Source organism: Triturus cristatus, chromosome 8 (genome assembly GCF_964204655.1).
Source record: "Triturus cristatus chromosome 8, aTriCri1.1, whole genome shotgun sequence".
In the NCBI taxonomy this organism is placed as follows: domain Eukaryota; kingdom Metazoa; phylum Chordata; class Amphibia; order Caudata; family Salamandridae; genus Triturus; species Triturus cristatus.
In genome coordinates this window covers 1,531,321,512-1,531,335,908 of record NC_140591.1, presented here as the reverse complement: position 1 = coordinate 1,531,335,908, position 14,397 = coordinate 1,531,321,512, and the positions used below count along the sequence as shown (strand labels likewise).

Below are 14,397 nucleotides of genomic sequence, written 5' to 3'. Positions count from 1 at the left end.
TCTGTGTTTTGACTCTTTCGATGGATCTCGCTCATGAAGTAACTCATAGATCTTTTAGGACCATAAGACTTTAGTGAGGTGGTTTTGCTGGCCAACACCAATATTATTAAAATACTTCCAGCAGCACTGGTAAAGAGTCTTAATTCAGGATTTTAATGTGAAATCAGATATTTCTATTACAATGAGGAAAACGGACTGAGATTCCCCATGCCCCTCCTGCCTAGTTGAGGAAGCACACACAGCACAGACGTCATAAATTATATTTAAAAACGCCATCGTCCGTACATTGTAATCCTGTGACGTAATTTAATCTGTCGCCACTTAATTGCACCAGGACGCCATTTCATGGTGCCATCTCGTGCAGCTGTGGCTGAATCGCTGAGTGCTCCTTACCGCTTCGGGCTGCACAGCCGACCCTACACCCCCCATCCCCCACCAGAGACTGAGCATCTCCAAATTTCATAAAATCAGAAACAGCGACCAGCAGGCGCCAACTGTTCCAGCAGAGGAGGAATAGTTTAATTAAACCCTTTCTGTTGGAAACCTTAATGGGGCTGTCCTCTTCCGGCTCCAGGGTCTGTGATTTCCTCTGAGAAATAAAGGCAATGTCCCTGGGTATGAAATGTGAACAGAGAATGCTAATGAACAACGAAAATTAGCAGTGTTCTTTATTTATGCGCCGGTCATTTGTAGCATCCTCCTGTGGCCGCGTCTTGCCTAATGTAACCGGTGCAGGAAGCAAAGGCCTGCTCAGCGAGGGCTAGTAAATACCACTGAGCGAAAAAGCTCTGCGTTGAATGGAACACTGTTATTTTCATATTTCTCTCTTCACAAAATTAAACCTTTAAATCAAACCTCAGAAGGCCCTTGTCCTGCAGCTCAAAGTTTATTTTCAGACTCTCATGGAATTAATTCTTGGAGATAAGGAGGGCCATTACTACCCACTAGTCACTGTCTTATGTGAACCCACCCATTTTCACCACTTCCATCTCTTTTGACAACTTCACAGTTATGGCAAACTCATTATGCCTTTAAATCCCAAATGAAACAAGTGAGTCCTCTGAGGGACCTAATTTGTGTTTCATAAAATGCAATCCTTAATTCTGTCTGCCTCTTCTAATGCTCTCCTCACATCTCTCCTCTTCAAATCCCATATATTTCCTGGAACCCTCTATCATACCTCTTCTGCATTCCCTCGGACACACAAGTCCCACAGTTTAATCCTGCTTCAATTTCATTGAGGCTTGCCACTGTCATCATTGGTGAAATGAAAGAGCAAATTTATAAAAAAGTGTCACCTTGCTGCGATGCACTGCGTGACTGAAAAGGGCAGTAATGTGCTGTAATTAAGGCATAAGGTGCATTCCTGACTTTTCCCCCCATGCTGGTGCACAATGGGCTGTCTAGACCCAACTCAGGCACCATAGTGCAAGGGTGTCTGCGTTGCATGCCGCTTCCTGCACAAAAACAATCCCGAGAGGCACATTCCTCTATGTGTGCTGCAGAACGCAGAACACATAGAAAGAGGAAATAAAGATATTTTTCCTTGTTACACCTCTCCTTGGGAGCCGTATCTTGTTGGTGCATTCCCAGTTTTACAAGCTCTTCTAAATCTAGGAATGTGTCAAAAACCATGGGAGTTGCGAGGGAACACCCACGCAACACCCATGGAATGCCTCCCTGTTGAAGAGTAATGCAACGCAGCGATTTGTGCTGCAGTGAGTTACTCCAGATTTTTGAAGCCACTCCAAACGACGCAATGTGCCTTTGCATGGCTTTAAAAGTCTGACTTAGAGGCTTGTGCCACGAATGTACCACATTGCATGATGCAACCCTCTCATAGATCTGCCCCTTAGTGTGGTATCTGCTCAGCTTAAAAATGAGTACTAATGTCCTCTGTGCAAATACTGAACAACCTCCAATATCCTTATGCTTAGTCTGTACTGTAAAGTATCTTTTCACATTGTATCACAAGAAAAGAAAATATGAGCTTCTCACTTCCTAGTAAAACTCAAGAGTGATGTTGGCAGAATCTGGGGTTAGAGTGTGAGGCTGGTTGATGTGCCCAGGCCCTAGTTACTGCACCAGTCTCTTCCATGCATTAGTACTGGGGCTTTCCATTTTCCGTTTTGACAATTCAGCACCTTTAAACAGCACACTATTGAGATCTGTTGAATAATTTATTTGGTTTCTTTTTACAAAGAGGTACAAACAGCAGGAGACATCTCAGAGTGCTTGGGTGGGCTTGTGACTCTTTCTTAGAAATACAGCTGCTAAAGTAATGATGTTTGAGGCTGATATGCTTCAGAACTTTTTAGAGAAAGAGGGGGATGCAGCTTTTAATTGAATTGGATGGAGCTGTTCACAGTGAATGCAATGTTTCCGGTGCAGATGCAAATCAACACCTGCACTGGTAACAGAACATTAGTGACAGGTGTATGTATGTATGTATATGGCATTTGTAAGCGCACGACTCATCCCCAGAGTGATATCCCGGTGCAAGTCTGAGTCAATAACTGGTTCCCAGTTAATAGAACTAATGTGGATACAGCCAAAGCAGGCTGCCAGAATGCATTTCACTGCAGGTGGCAGCACAGCCTCTGTTTCCAAGGTGGTCACAGATCCAGATGTAGTGACTGTTTGCATCCACTTGCAAGGAGATGCCTCAGAGGTCCTTGGCCCCACTGTATCCCCACAGAAGGGGCACCCTTTGGGGATTACTGGCTGTAGCCCACCTCGGTGTGTCACACAGTCAGTCCAAGCCCTGATACCATCTTTGGCTCTGCAACCGCTTCTGTAATATTACATGGCCATAAAAAGATGCCCTCATGAGGTAATGCCTCCTTAGCACTCAAATCAGCGACATGATCCATATTGCAGAAGGGGCCACCCAAGTATGGTTCCTTTAGTGATACCATAGTGTCCTAGAGGTGCAATGAGAAGGTGCAAATGCCGGTTTCATCCCTGGAGCACTATGTATGTACCGATGAAGACAGGAAGAGATGAAAGGAGACTTGGGGGCATATCTACAAGCCCCTAAAGCCACCGGAGGGTCACTCTTTCTGATGCTCCAGTGGCATTGTGCAATTCCCCATATTTACAAGGTGGTGCTAAGCCACTTAATATGGCTTAACACACTTTGTAAATATGCCCCTTTCCACCACTGTCTGTTGCGACAAAGGGGTAGGCAATGGAGGTTGCTGCGGGCATTCTACCGCAACACCCATTGCTTCTTGACGCTGCCCCAGATTTACAAGGCTGGGGCAGCATCAAAAACCAAGGCCCGGTAATACCTGGTCTTAGAATGGCGATATGAGGAGAAATTATCATTTTGAATCACTCTATGTGTGTCCCACACATAAACAATCGCCCCTGCAGCACAGGCACCCTTGCAACATGGCGCAAAGGTGCCTATGCTGGTGCTAGGCAGCTTTTTTAGCGCCAGAGCTAGGGTAAACACAGGGGTGCACCATATTTTTGTAAGCACGGCACAACCCAGTGTTTTGAAAATGTCGGAGCACGGCTTTGCCAAATTTGGCGTAACACCGCTCTCTGGCATTTTCCTGCAAATTTCCCCCTAGATCTTCTGTGAGGCTGTCCTCTAATGCGCAACAAGATGGTCAAGTCATTTTAAAGATCCAAGAGTACTGGTGCAGTATTCCTCGTGTTCGAACAGAATAGTGACCACTCACAAATATCTGACCAATCAGCATGGCTATTATTGTTATACGTAAGCATGTTTAATGTCCAAATACCTAGTCACTGCATGATTCTCGAAAAAGAGCCTAGCCCTAAAAGGTTTTATTATGCACCTAAAAACATCCATAGATGCTAAGCGGCTGCTTTAGAAGTGAGATTATGCCCTGGCTCTTTTACTATAACACCAATCTCTTTACGTTTTAGTGACGTCGCAGTGGAGCTCCCTTTTACATTGATGCACCCAAAGCCCAAAGAAGAGCCTTTGAACAGGGATGGTGAGTTTTGCCTTCATTACCTGACATTAGCCATGTAGGACCAGAGTTTGATCCACCATTGTATGAGAGAATGTCTCTTAACTAGTGTGCCATTGCAGAGTTCCAAAATGATGATGTAAAAGCAGGGCACAGTTATTCAAATGATGATGATCTAAATGCAGGACTTAGTGGTGAAAATGATGAAGTAAAGATAGGAATTGCTCATAACAATGATGTAACTACAATATCCAGTGGTAAAAATGATAAGGAAAAAGTAGGACTCAAGTCATGAACATGATGATGTATATGCACAACTATCACCAGAGTGATGTATAAATGAAAGACTCAATTGTGAAAATGATTATGTAGAGGCAGAATTCAGTGGGAAAAATGATGATCAAACAGACACACAAGTTGCAAGCAAATAAGAAGGTTACAACAATGCCATGGATGCCACAAATGTAAAGAAGCACGAGCTGCACTACAACACTGTTTACGATAAAACATTCCCATTCAAGAGTATAAATAATTCGATTTATTGTAAAGAATGTGAACATCTGCGGGTGCAAATGACATGCCGCTTATTCATGTAATCAGGACCTGCAGAGGGGCTGAGGACCCAACCATATTCAAATCAGTCTCAACCCTCCTCCAATGGGAACATTCCTACCCGAACTGCCAGGTCAGGACCTCCCTGAACTGGAACACAACCAACCTAGGACCGGTTTGGCCCTAGTTAGGAGTCTTCAGCCAGGTGTAGCTTGGTTACAGTGGCACAGTGAGCCCTAACTAGGGAGAAACCAGGTCTAGGTTGCTTGGGTCCTTTTCAGGGAGGACCTGACCTGGCAGTTCATTGTTCCCATGAGGTGCAGCGGCAAGACTTAATTGCATATGGCTGGGTCCTGACTTAATTGCATATGGCTGGGTCCTAACTGAGGTGGCGTAGTGAGCGAAAAACTGTGGATTGGGATGCGGTGCGACTGAATACCGGTGGCTGAGATTAATTCAAGCGTTCCATCCATCAACTTGTTGTTTTTACAGGAATAAATCTCTGACAATTTCAGCATGGGAAGGTATCACAGAGGGGGTTTGTGAGGTACATTTGTGTGTATGCTTAAGCACCCAGGCATTTCTGCCCGAGAAGACTTGCACTCACAAGAGTAAATTCAAACACTCACTTTGTTGTCAGTGGTGGTAATGGAAGTGATTTCTTCAAATGGAAAAATAATTGCCCTGTGTGGAAAGAAACTAAATTTATTTGCACCTTACCTTTGATTTACTCAGGTGGATTTTAGCAGGCCAATTTTCTGCCGCACGTTCCTTCAGATTTCATTGCATAGCACTTGAGATTTTAGAAAATTTAAAAAAATAGTCACTATACAAAAATATTGGGCATTAGCTGTTAACATATACAATTACTGTCCTTTCTCCGAGCTAGGGCCAGCGCGAAGATGTGCTACAATTTGCCACAATTTAGCAACTTTGAAAATGAGTAGAGTTTACAGAACATCACGAAATGCTAGTCGTATTTAAGGTGAACACAGAGTAAAGGGTATGAGCTCTCGTGTGAGTTCCTTTTAAATTATGTTAAGTGGGTTTGTCCCCTCATGTCAGATGTGTGATTCAGAAGCTCCTGAGAGGTGGATACTTTTATACATTGCTCACTACAACCAGGGATGCTTATATCCCTATGAATAAAGAAAAAAGTCCAAAAGAGCTTCAGCTATACTGGAGTAAAGCAGGCGGTTATTATGTTAATATCACGAGGGAAGAGACTGCTCTTAGTTCCATGTGAAGGGCTTCAAGCCCTCACTCCTATTGGTGGGAGCCGAAGGTAAACTGGATTTGAATCCGGGGCTTGCCATTGCAGGCATTTACTCATGCTATCACCGCAGAGGCCAGAAGAGGGAGCCAAAATGCAACAAATAGTTTCAAGAACGTCTTTCTCACTAGGCGCAACAGAGGGCCTGAAGGGTAAATGGAATTTTGCATGGAGTCCCAGAAATCTCTGCGCTGATTTTGGTTGTTCTTGACCACGTCTGGATGAGTTTAGCTGTCTCCGTGACTGTTAAAAAGCAAGCTTAACTCAAACAATATTTCAGAGCACAGCTATAGCAGCATTTAATGATCACACAGACATCCAGGGTCAGATCAAGAAAAATGTAGCTTTGAGTGGGTGTGACGTACTCATGTGGCACACCTGACGGACTCCTGAAATCGAGGAGTAAGCAAATGAATTTGGCCCTTGAACCCCAACTTTTGTACCCTGATGTAGTTTTCTTGTAAGTTTATTTTTTTGCTCTGCCATCATGCATGACCAAAGTGCCATCTTCTCCATGGTAGCAGCTTTTACAAGGAATGGGATCAGGTTCTATTCAAGCATTTGCTCTCTGAGAATCATTCATATTAAGCTAAGTTATAAGGGGCATATTATGAAGACATGCGATAAAATTATCGCCGCTTTAGTGGCAGAAAACTGCCGCTAAAACGGCGGTAATGGGCTTGATAATACGCTCTATGGAATTCCCATTGAAAGTCAGGTTAGATGTCCTTCACATCTAACATGGGCTTCAATTGGAATTCTCCAGGGCATATTATCAAGCCCATTATCGCCGCTTTAGCGGCAGTTTTCTGCGCTAAAGCGGTGATAATTTTATCGCCTGTCTTGATAATATGCCCCAAAGTTCTTTACAGCAAAGATAAACATTTATCACTGATTTGACATTGGATTCTGCCACTAAATGTTAACACCTGGATTGAGAAATGCTGCTGGCTGTACACAACTGCTCTGTTAATGTTTGAAAATGAATACATGAAGTTAATTATAAAAACTTCTTTTAAAAAAAAAAAAACGATTACAATTGTTAACAAAAACATAAGGCTATCTGTTCTGCAAACGGCAATGTTTTTGAGTTGTTTCCAAGTGTGTAATGATACCTTGTGTTTAGTTCCAGAGAACGAAGCCCCGGTAGACACAAACCTGATTGAATTTGACACAAAGTAAGTTGTTCTCTTCAAGTTATCTCGTCCTGTTTATTGCTCGTTGTGATTAACTCATTAAGGGGCCTATTAGCATGAAGTTGCAATATTTATCGCAAAACACACTTAGCGCGTTCAGTTTTATCGCTGCCTATCGCTGGATATTTTAGAGGGGAAAACATGCTATCAGCAACGTTTTTCTCCATTGTGCTAAAATATCCAGCGATAGCGGCGAAATGCGTGAATATCGCTGGAAATCCAGCGATATTCACGCTTTAACGCCAATGGGGACTTGACCTGAAGATCTCCCTCCCATTGAATAAACAGGTAAGTCGTGTTTTTAGCAGGCGTTAGGTTATAGCGATAATCGCGCTTAGCGTGAGTTTTTTCATCGCTTCGCCTGCCTTGCTAATAGGCGATAGCTGTGTTAGCGACTGCTTTCAGTCGCTAACAGTTTGGGTACGCCCACTTTGCATGTCATTAGCAATAAATATCGCTGACATGCAAAGCGGACCCCAAACCGGTCGCTATCGCCTAAAAGCTGTCGTTAACTGCTGTTAACGACAGCTTGCTGATAGGGCGATATGGCCCTTGCTAATATGCCCCCAAGTGAGTCATACTTGCAAACTGCGGCCTGATAACACTTTGTGCACGCTACTTGTAAGCCTTCTCTAGTTTTTCTGTATTTTTCTGCATGATCTCTACGTTCTGCATGTATTGTATTTCATTTTACCCTGGCCATGTGTATGAATAAACATGATGATGTGCTCTACTTTTCTGTGCACGGTGTATGTTAAACTGAAGTTTAATAATGTTTGGCTAAGCAAGGGTGCCCTCGTGTGGATATTTCATGCAGTTTTCCTATGAACAAGTTAGGTACAAACACAGATAGCCGGATAGCTATATAAATAGGCTAATTATCAACACAATAGGTGTGGGGAGCTGCAAAGCCTCCAGTGGGCCATAATTCATGATGCACTCTCCTCACCAAGAATTTATACTAGCACGATACGTTCTGTACATCTGCATAAATGCTTTATGCTCAGGTCCTTTTTCTACATTTTGTTTTTATGGAGTTAACCAAAACCATGATGAAGAGGTTACTTTTGTGCAGTAAAGAAAAATCACATTGAAAAGGTGTAATAACTGTTAGGAGAGGAGTTGTGTGCCTTTTAAAAGTCAACATGTAGACTCTGAGGCCATAAACAGGTTTATTAGGTCGAGCATTCGAGACCTCTTGTATATACTTTATTATGTACTCATATTTGCATGTACTTTGTGGGCTCCGGAGATCAGCCCTAGGACTTGTCTCCTTCCACTTAGAGACTTTTTTTTCTGTTCAACTGCCTCTATTTAACTGTCTTGATAGAAAGTGACCAGTAGGGGTCAGTAAAATACCAGAATTGCTTTCAGCTGATGGACTTTCTTTTTTATTTTTCTGGCAACTGCCTCCTTTTAACTTTCTTGATAGAAAACGACCAGCAGAGGTCAGTAAAATACCAGAATCACTTTAGCATTCTCTAGATTCCAGTCCATAGAAATTGTCTTCCACGATCACCCGTAGACAATAATATTTTTTTAAAATCTTGTATTTTCAGTGATATGACCACCAAAGGCCCTGATTTTATATTAAAAACAGAGCTTTGGACTATACCATCTCCTGCTGAAAGGCAATATTTCTCTCCATGTGTTCCTCATACCTGGCATGTCACGCAGTTTGGTGCTTACTTTCTCTCCATGTTAAAGAACAGTAGATGTTTCAGCACCCAGGCTAATGTGCTGCAAAGCTAAATACATATAAGGTCCCAAAGGCGAGACCGATTGCATTGCAAATGCTTGTTTTTCTTTATGTCAATTCTGCTGCACTGGGGTCATGACATGGAATATGACCTGTTAAACTCTGTAATGTGTGCCTGTGCCTTTATTGGTGCAGTTGCTCTTCATTTATTTTATTAGTGTTTTTTTGTTCAACTATCATGAACCTCATTTTAATTAAGCAATGTACAATGGCAACACTGGCATAATGAAGATGAAACCCGTATTTCCTGTGTACCACAGAGGTCTAGGATATATTTTTCAGATATCTTGAACCCTAGTGAAATATCTGTATTTACGCTAATGTATTTTGCGCAATAAAAGCCACCCCCCCCCACCTTGTTGCACCAGAGCAGGGAAGATACAAACACATTTCTATTGTAGTTGAACTGTTTGCATCATAAACGTTTTCTTCCGAAAGGAATCTGTAAAATGAGGTATTTAGCCATTTTGGTATCGGACGTGTGGGTTTGGCTGATTGATTAATGCAACAGCAGTGTTCCGTAACGTGCCTGCATCAGTGCTTAATTTGTAAGAAATTAAGTGCCAGGGATCTCGTCAGGAGGCCACTGCAGCTTGACCCGCCCATTGCCCCTGCCAGTGCTGCCATGGACAGTACAAACACAACTGCTGACGTCACACTCCTAGCAGAGTGACAATTCAGACTGTTCCAGGCCCCCAGAGCTATGTGTATGGACTGGACGGCAGGTATTATTCATTTTTAATGTGTATTGAATTAATAAACAACGGTTGTTGAGCTGTTCTTTAAATTAGGCAAACAGTGCCACCATGTGGCAGACTGTCATAAGTGCTAATGTTGACAATTAAGTGCTGGTGCCGAGCACCGTAAGCCACCGACTCAAATTAAGAACTGACCTCCATGATGAATAAGTGAAGACACACCACACTGTTCTGCTTTGCAAAATAATGAAGTATCCAAATATCTTTTGATTTAAGAGACTAATAGGGGCACACTCTTCGGATCCAGGATCTGATTTTGTACAAGGGCAGCAAGGACTGTGATCTTAAATTCAGAGGGATGTAGTATGAGTTGACCAAACCACTGTGCTACATAAACAACCCAAAGGTGCAATACGGGTTTGGTGGATCGAGGACCATTTAATAAGGTGTATACAGTTGCTATTCAAAACTGCTGGCTAAACGTGAGGTGAAATTAACCACCAAGTTGCCGAATAGGTTTGCAGTGTTGGCTGATTTAGCAGAAGTAGCAGATTCTATGGCTGCTGGTTATCCCTAGGTGGCCTGGTTGGCATTCCACTGAAATCTCCAACTGTCTGCCTTTTGCAATGCACAGGCCCAGATTATTGTGGGTGTGCACATATATATAGGAATGTGCAATTTGCCAAATTCTCCCAAGAACAACCCTAAATATTTCTGCTGAAAACACCACGATTAGGCATAAGATGAGCATCTAAGCCTACCAATACCTCCATAAAGGTATTGTCAAAAAGGCTGTACTTTCTTTACCATCTCTTAACAAGAATGTGCAACATTTCACTTTACACCTTGCCTGGTTTCATGGTTCTTTAAGGGCACTTCAGTTTCTCCTCTGATGTCAATTCCGTTTCAAGAGTTTACGTCCCATAACAAAATGGAGGACATTCTAAGTAAGGAACATTCTAACACACAAGGGTTGGAAATAAAAAATAAATGGACAGATGTTTCTATTTTGAATTCCATAGAACTTAAATTATTAGTACTGAGGATTAACACATTTTATATCTGAAAGTGATCAAGCCATTTCAATAAAACTATACAAACAAATTGTCAATATATAGGGGTTCCCAGTTTACAAAAGACACATATGCAAATGGAGAGTATTCTGCTAAATTTGCTATTTTGGTCCCAAAATTGAACGGCAATTCCATTTCTTTGTGTGTTTTTAGTGACGACGACATTGTATTTGAAGATTTCGCTCGTCAACGACTGAAAGGGATGAAAGATGATAAGGAAGAAGATGAAGAGGGCCCAAACTCACCACAGATGAATGACCGATAAACAGGGTCCTGTTTTAACGTTTTTGTGTAATACATGTGCACTAGGCTTCTTGTTCGCATTTTAACAGGGGCCTGTGAAGAACCTAGATTAGGGCAGCAAATATAACCTTACTGCTGTGCTCTAAATGTCACTCTGCATCTCGCTACATACAGTGCGTTAGATATCAGCTCCATTGGCAGTGTGTAAAGAAAAGAAGAAGACATTGTACAGCAATGAGTTACCAAACCTTGTACTACAGATGAAATAGTACTACTTTTGTATGACTTAAATCATTGATGCATTTTGTATTACCAGTATTAACAGTTCTACATAAAATAACCACTGCGCTACCACTTCTAGAAATCCAGGAGGAGTGAAAAGTATGGTTTTTTTTCAAGATATTTGTTTAGCTCTCATCCTCAAAATGGCTGCCATGCAGAAGACTGCAGTTCTTGACTGACGCTGAAACACATTTCTTCCACCTTTCTTCTGATATCATCTGGCATATCCTTAAATTTGTCTCTTTGTTCCTTATGCTCTGTGTTTGACTGTCTAACAATCTCTCTGCCTTGTCTCCCATATCTTTCTTACTCTGCTTTTGTATGTGTATAGAATACAAGGAAAGGCATTACATTGTCTCTTCACCTCATCGTAGCTGGGTTCATTTTGAACCTCAAGCCACATCCATATATATTTTTTATATATTTATCGTCACTTGAGTAAGAGGTGGAATGTGACACTCTAGCTTTGGAGTGCTGACATCAGAAGCTAGCTGCAATTAATCACTAAGGGGTCGATTACGATTTCGTACGGAAAGGCTCTGAACGGCATTCGAATCATCCGAATACGCTTCGGAACCAACCTTTCCAACCGATTCGAACACTTTTCCCAACGAGCGATTACGATGGCTGGAAAGCGTTCGGACTGTCCGACTCGGTTCTGAAAGGCATTGGGAATAACCGAGTCGGTCAAAGCTGAATCGTAGTGGTCTACGGACAGCGTTTCCAGCCGAGCGATTCGGATGTCAGATTTGGACAGCCTTTCTGAATTGGTTGTTCCGACATGGATCAGCTGTCGGAACCTGACTTTGCGGGCCCTTAGGAGGCCCCTTTCACCCGGAGCCCTTCGAATCGGGCCAGTGGGGGTACCTATGGGTGCTCCCTTCTCATGCATGCACAGTGTGGCAGGCACCATGGGGTGCCCAGCACAGGGTGCAAGTTTTTCCCCAACCATCCCTTTTTTCAATGGGAGCCTGTGTTCTCGTTCAGAACACAGGCTCCCATTGGAGTCAATGTGAGACCGACTGAACGATGTCTGGAAGCATCGTAATCGTTAATTGTTTGGTCGGACTCGCAGAACCTGATTCGGTCGGAAGAGTATCCGGACAACATCGTATTCGACCCCTAAGATGGAACATTTTATTAAATTGTAATATAATGTCTGTAGTAGTATCAGATTTAGGTATAAAACACCAAAGTCAGGGGCTGATGCACTTAGGCATTTTTGAGTGTGTGGCATAGGTTACTGGAGTACTATTCCCTATTTTGGGATATGTGGTGTAGTCCTACTGGAGTACTACTCCCTATACTCATGAATGTCTTTGTAAACCAGCCTCAACATGTCAAACTCCCTAGTAGCAAAACTGCAAAGATCACATTGTCCTTTCTATTTGCACTGATTATATATGAATATTCCACCAGTATTCCCATTTAAAATATTTGGTACCACTTCATACAAGTAGTTAAGAAGATGCCAAGAAGTATTAAAGAAGAATTAATTCATATACTCATAAATGCCTCTGTGAATCGGCCCCACTGTCATTAGGTCACACAAGAACAAATAATTGTCCCTTCTGAACCAAAATATAATTTAAGATCCAGTGGTCTATGGCCTTAGTCTTCATCAATAAACATGACCTAAGTAACGAACTTGGATACAGTAGACAAGTCTCTAAATGATTTATTGTTCAACAGGAAAGAATAGCAACCCCAGGCAGGGTCTGTCAAGTTTCCACTGACTGGGAGTGAAGATTGTGGTCTAAAGATGCTTAACACACCTCACAGTTGTTCTACATATTTTCCTTATACCTCTGGCCATATATGCTGCTCCTGAAGTGCAGGCATAAAGATATCTTGTGTGTGACTTTGGATTAAGTATAATTGCAATCGAAGGTTTAGTTAGTTTACCCTTTTCAGTGTTCATGAGGAGGGTTTTTTGGGTTCTATAAAGTGTATCTTTGTGTTACCCATCCTGATGTTACTCATTTATGTACCCTGGGATGGAGAAAAGCTGACAAGTCAAACTCTTTACAGTCTCATGGCTAGCACTTTTGATATTTGTGTGATAGTCTTGTACCACAACAAGATTAGACTTAATTGCGAGACAAATAAGATGTGCATAAAATGTACACAAGACAAATAAAAGGCTAGAGCAAGCAACACTTTAATTCAGATCATAATTTTAAAATCATTTTGACTCAAGGGAAATAGGCAATATGAAGACAAAATAAAGCAAAGAATTATTCAGAAGGGAGCATGAAAGAAAAAAAGTACAGGAAAATGCAAAAGGAAAACAACCTTTCTAGGTGAGCATTGATCAAGATATATCCAGTCCCAGTGGCGATGGCTCAGAGAATTTCAGTTTCAGAGGCCAGCAAAGGAATGAATATTGCCTACACATATCTGTGCATATAATTGGTGTAGGGCATCATGAGCCTGATTCTTACACTTCACTTTGTAGTATGTTTTGCAGTGCTACAAGATGTACTACAAAATGTAGGTGTGTGGGAATTCTCCCCTATGACTGCAGAATCTCTGCACATATAAATATAGGGGCAGATTTACAAGCCCCTTGCGTCACTTTTGCACCGTCGTTGCATCAATTTTGTGACGCAGCAGCAGCGTAAAAGTTGCGGCCCATTTACAACGAGTCGCATCCAGGGAGATGCGTCACGTTGTGAAGCCCTGCGCCACATAAACCTGCGTCAGGTTTAATTTATGCAGGGTGTGCGTTCTGACCCAGGAAGCCCCGTAAAAGTGATGCAGTGAAATCTACAAGATTCCCTGAGTCACTTTTACGTCCATGCTGCGTCAAAACCCTGCGCCTGCTTGAAGCAGGCATAAGGAGTGATGCAGCATGTTAGGCATAGGGCGCCCCTGAGCATTACTGGAGTTGCGTTGTGCTTGCGACACGACTCCAGCAATGCGTGACTTTTCCGTCAACAGATGCGTCAGAATTTCTGACGCATCTGTCAATCCTTGCGCCATGGTGCGCCGTATTGTAAATAAGGCGCATCCATGGTGATGCAAGGATTTGGCATGTTGGTGCACGGAAAGTGACGCATTTCTACAGATGGTTCACTTTCTTTTAAATCTGCCCCATAGAGCTTAGTTGTAAATGTAGGAGGGACACAAGGGAATGGCTGGGAAAAGGGACTGACTTACCACTTAGTAAGATGGGATTAGGGAGGAATAAGAGGGGTTTAGGGAGAGTTAGGGAGGGGGTTTAGGAAAGCATGTCACCCACCCATACAAGAGTTAGCCCATTGCTTTAGTCCGAGGATAGAGACATATAACTTGAAGTTTTGCAGGGTGTTTACTCTCAGAGTTTATGAATATCAAAACTAGTAAACTTACTACAAAGTGTAAACTTG

General features: G+C 42.4%; 1 protein-coding gene across 6 annotated transcripts in view; it reads left to right on the top strand.

Moving 5' to 3' along the window:
* The window catches only part of ARRB1 (arrestin beta 1), a 793,940-nt gene extending 781,355 nt beyond the window's left edge, over window positions 1-12,585 (top strand). For 2 of the 6 annotated variants that reach the window (XM_085623377.1, XM_085623373.1), the window contains exons 13-15: window positions 3,904-3,974; window positions 6,902-6,953; window positions 10,655-12,585. In XM_085623377.1, coding sequence (XP_085479503.1) covers window positions 3,904-3,974; window positions 6,902-6,953; window positions 10,655-10,766 — 235 coding nt within the window. In that variant the 3' untranslated portion in view covers window positions 10,767-12,585. The remainder of the gene's footprint in view (window positions 1-3,903; window positions 3,975-6,901; window positions 6,954-10,654) is intronic. The other 4 variants (XM_085623375.1, XM_085623372.1, XM_085623376.1 and 1 more) reach the window with 3 other exon arrangements.
* The last annotated feature ends 1,812 nt before the right edge of the window (window positions 12,586-14,397 follow it).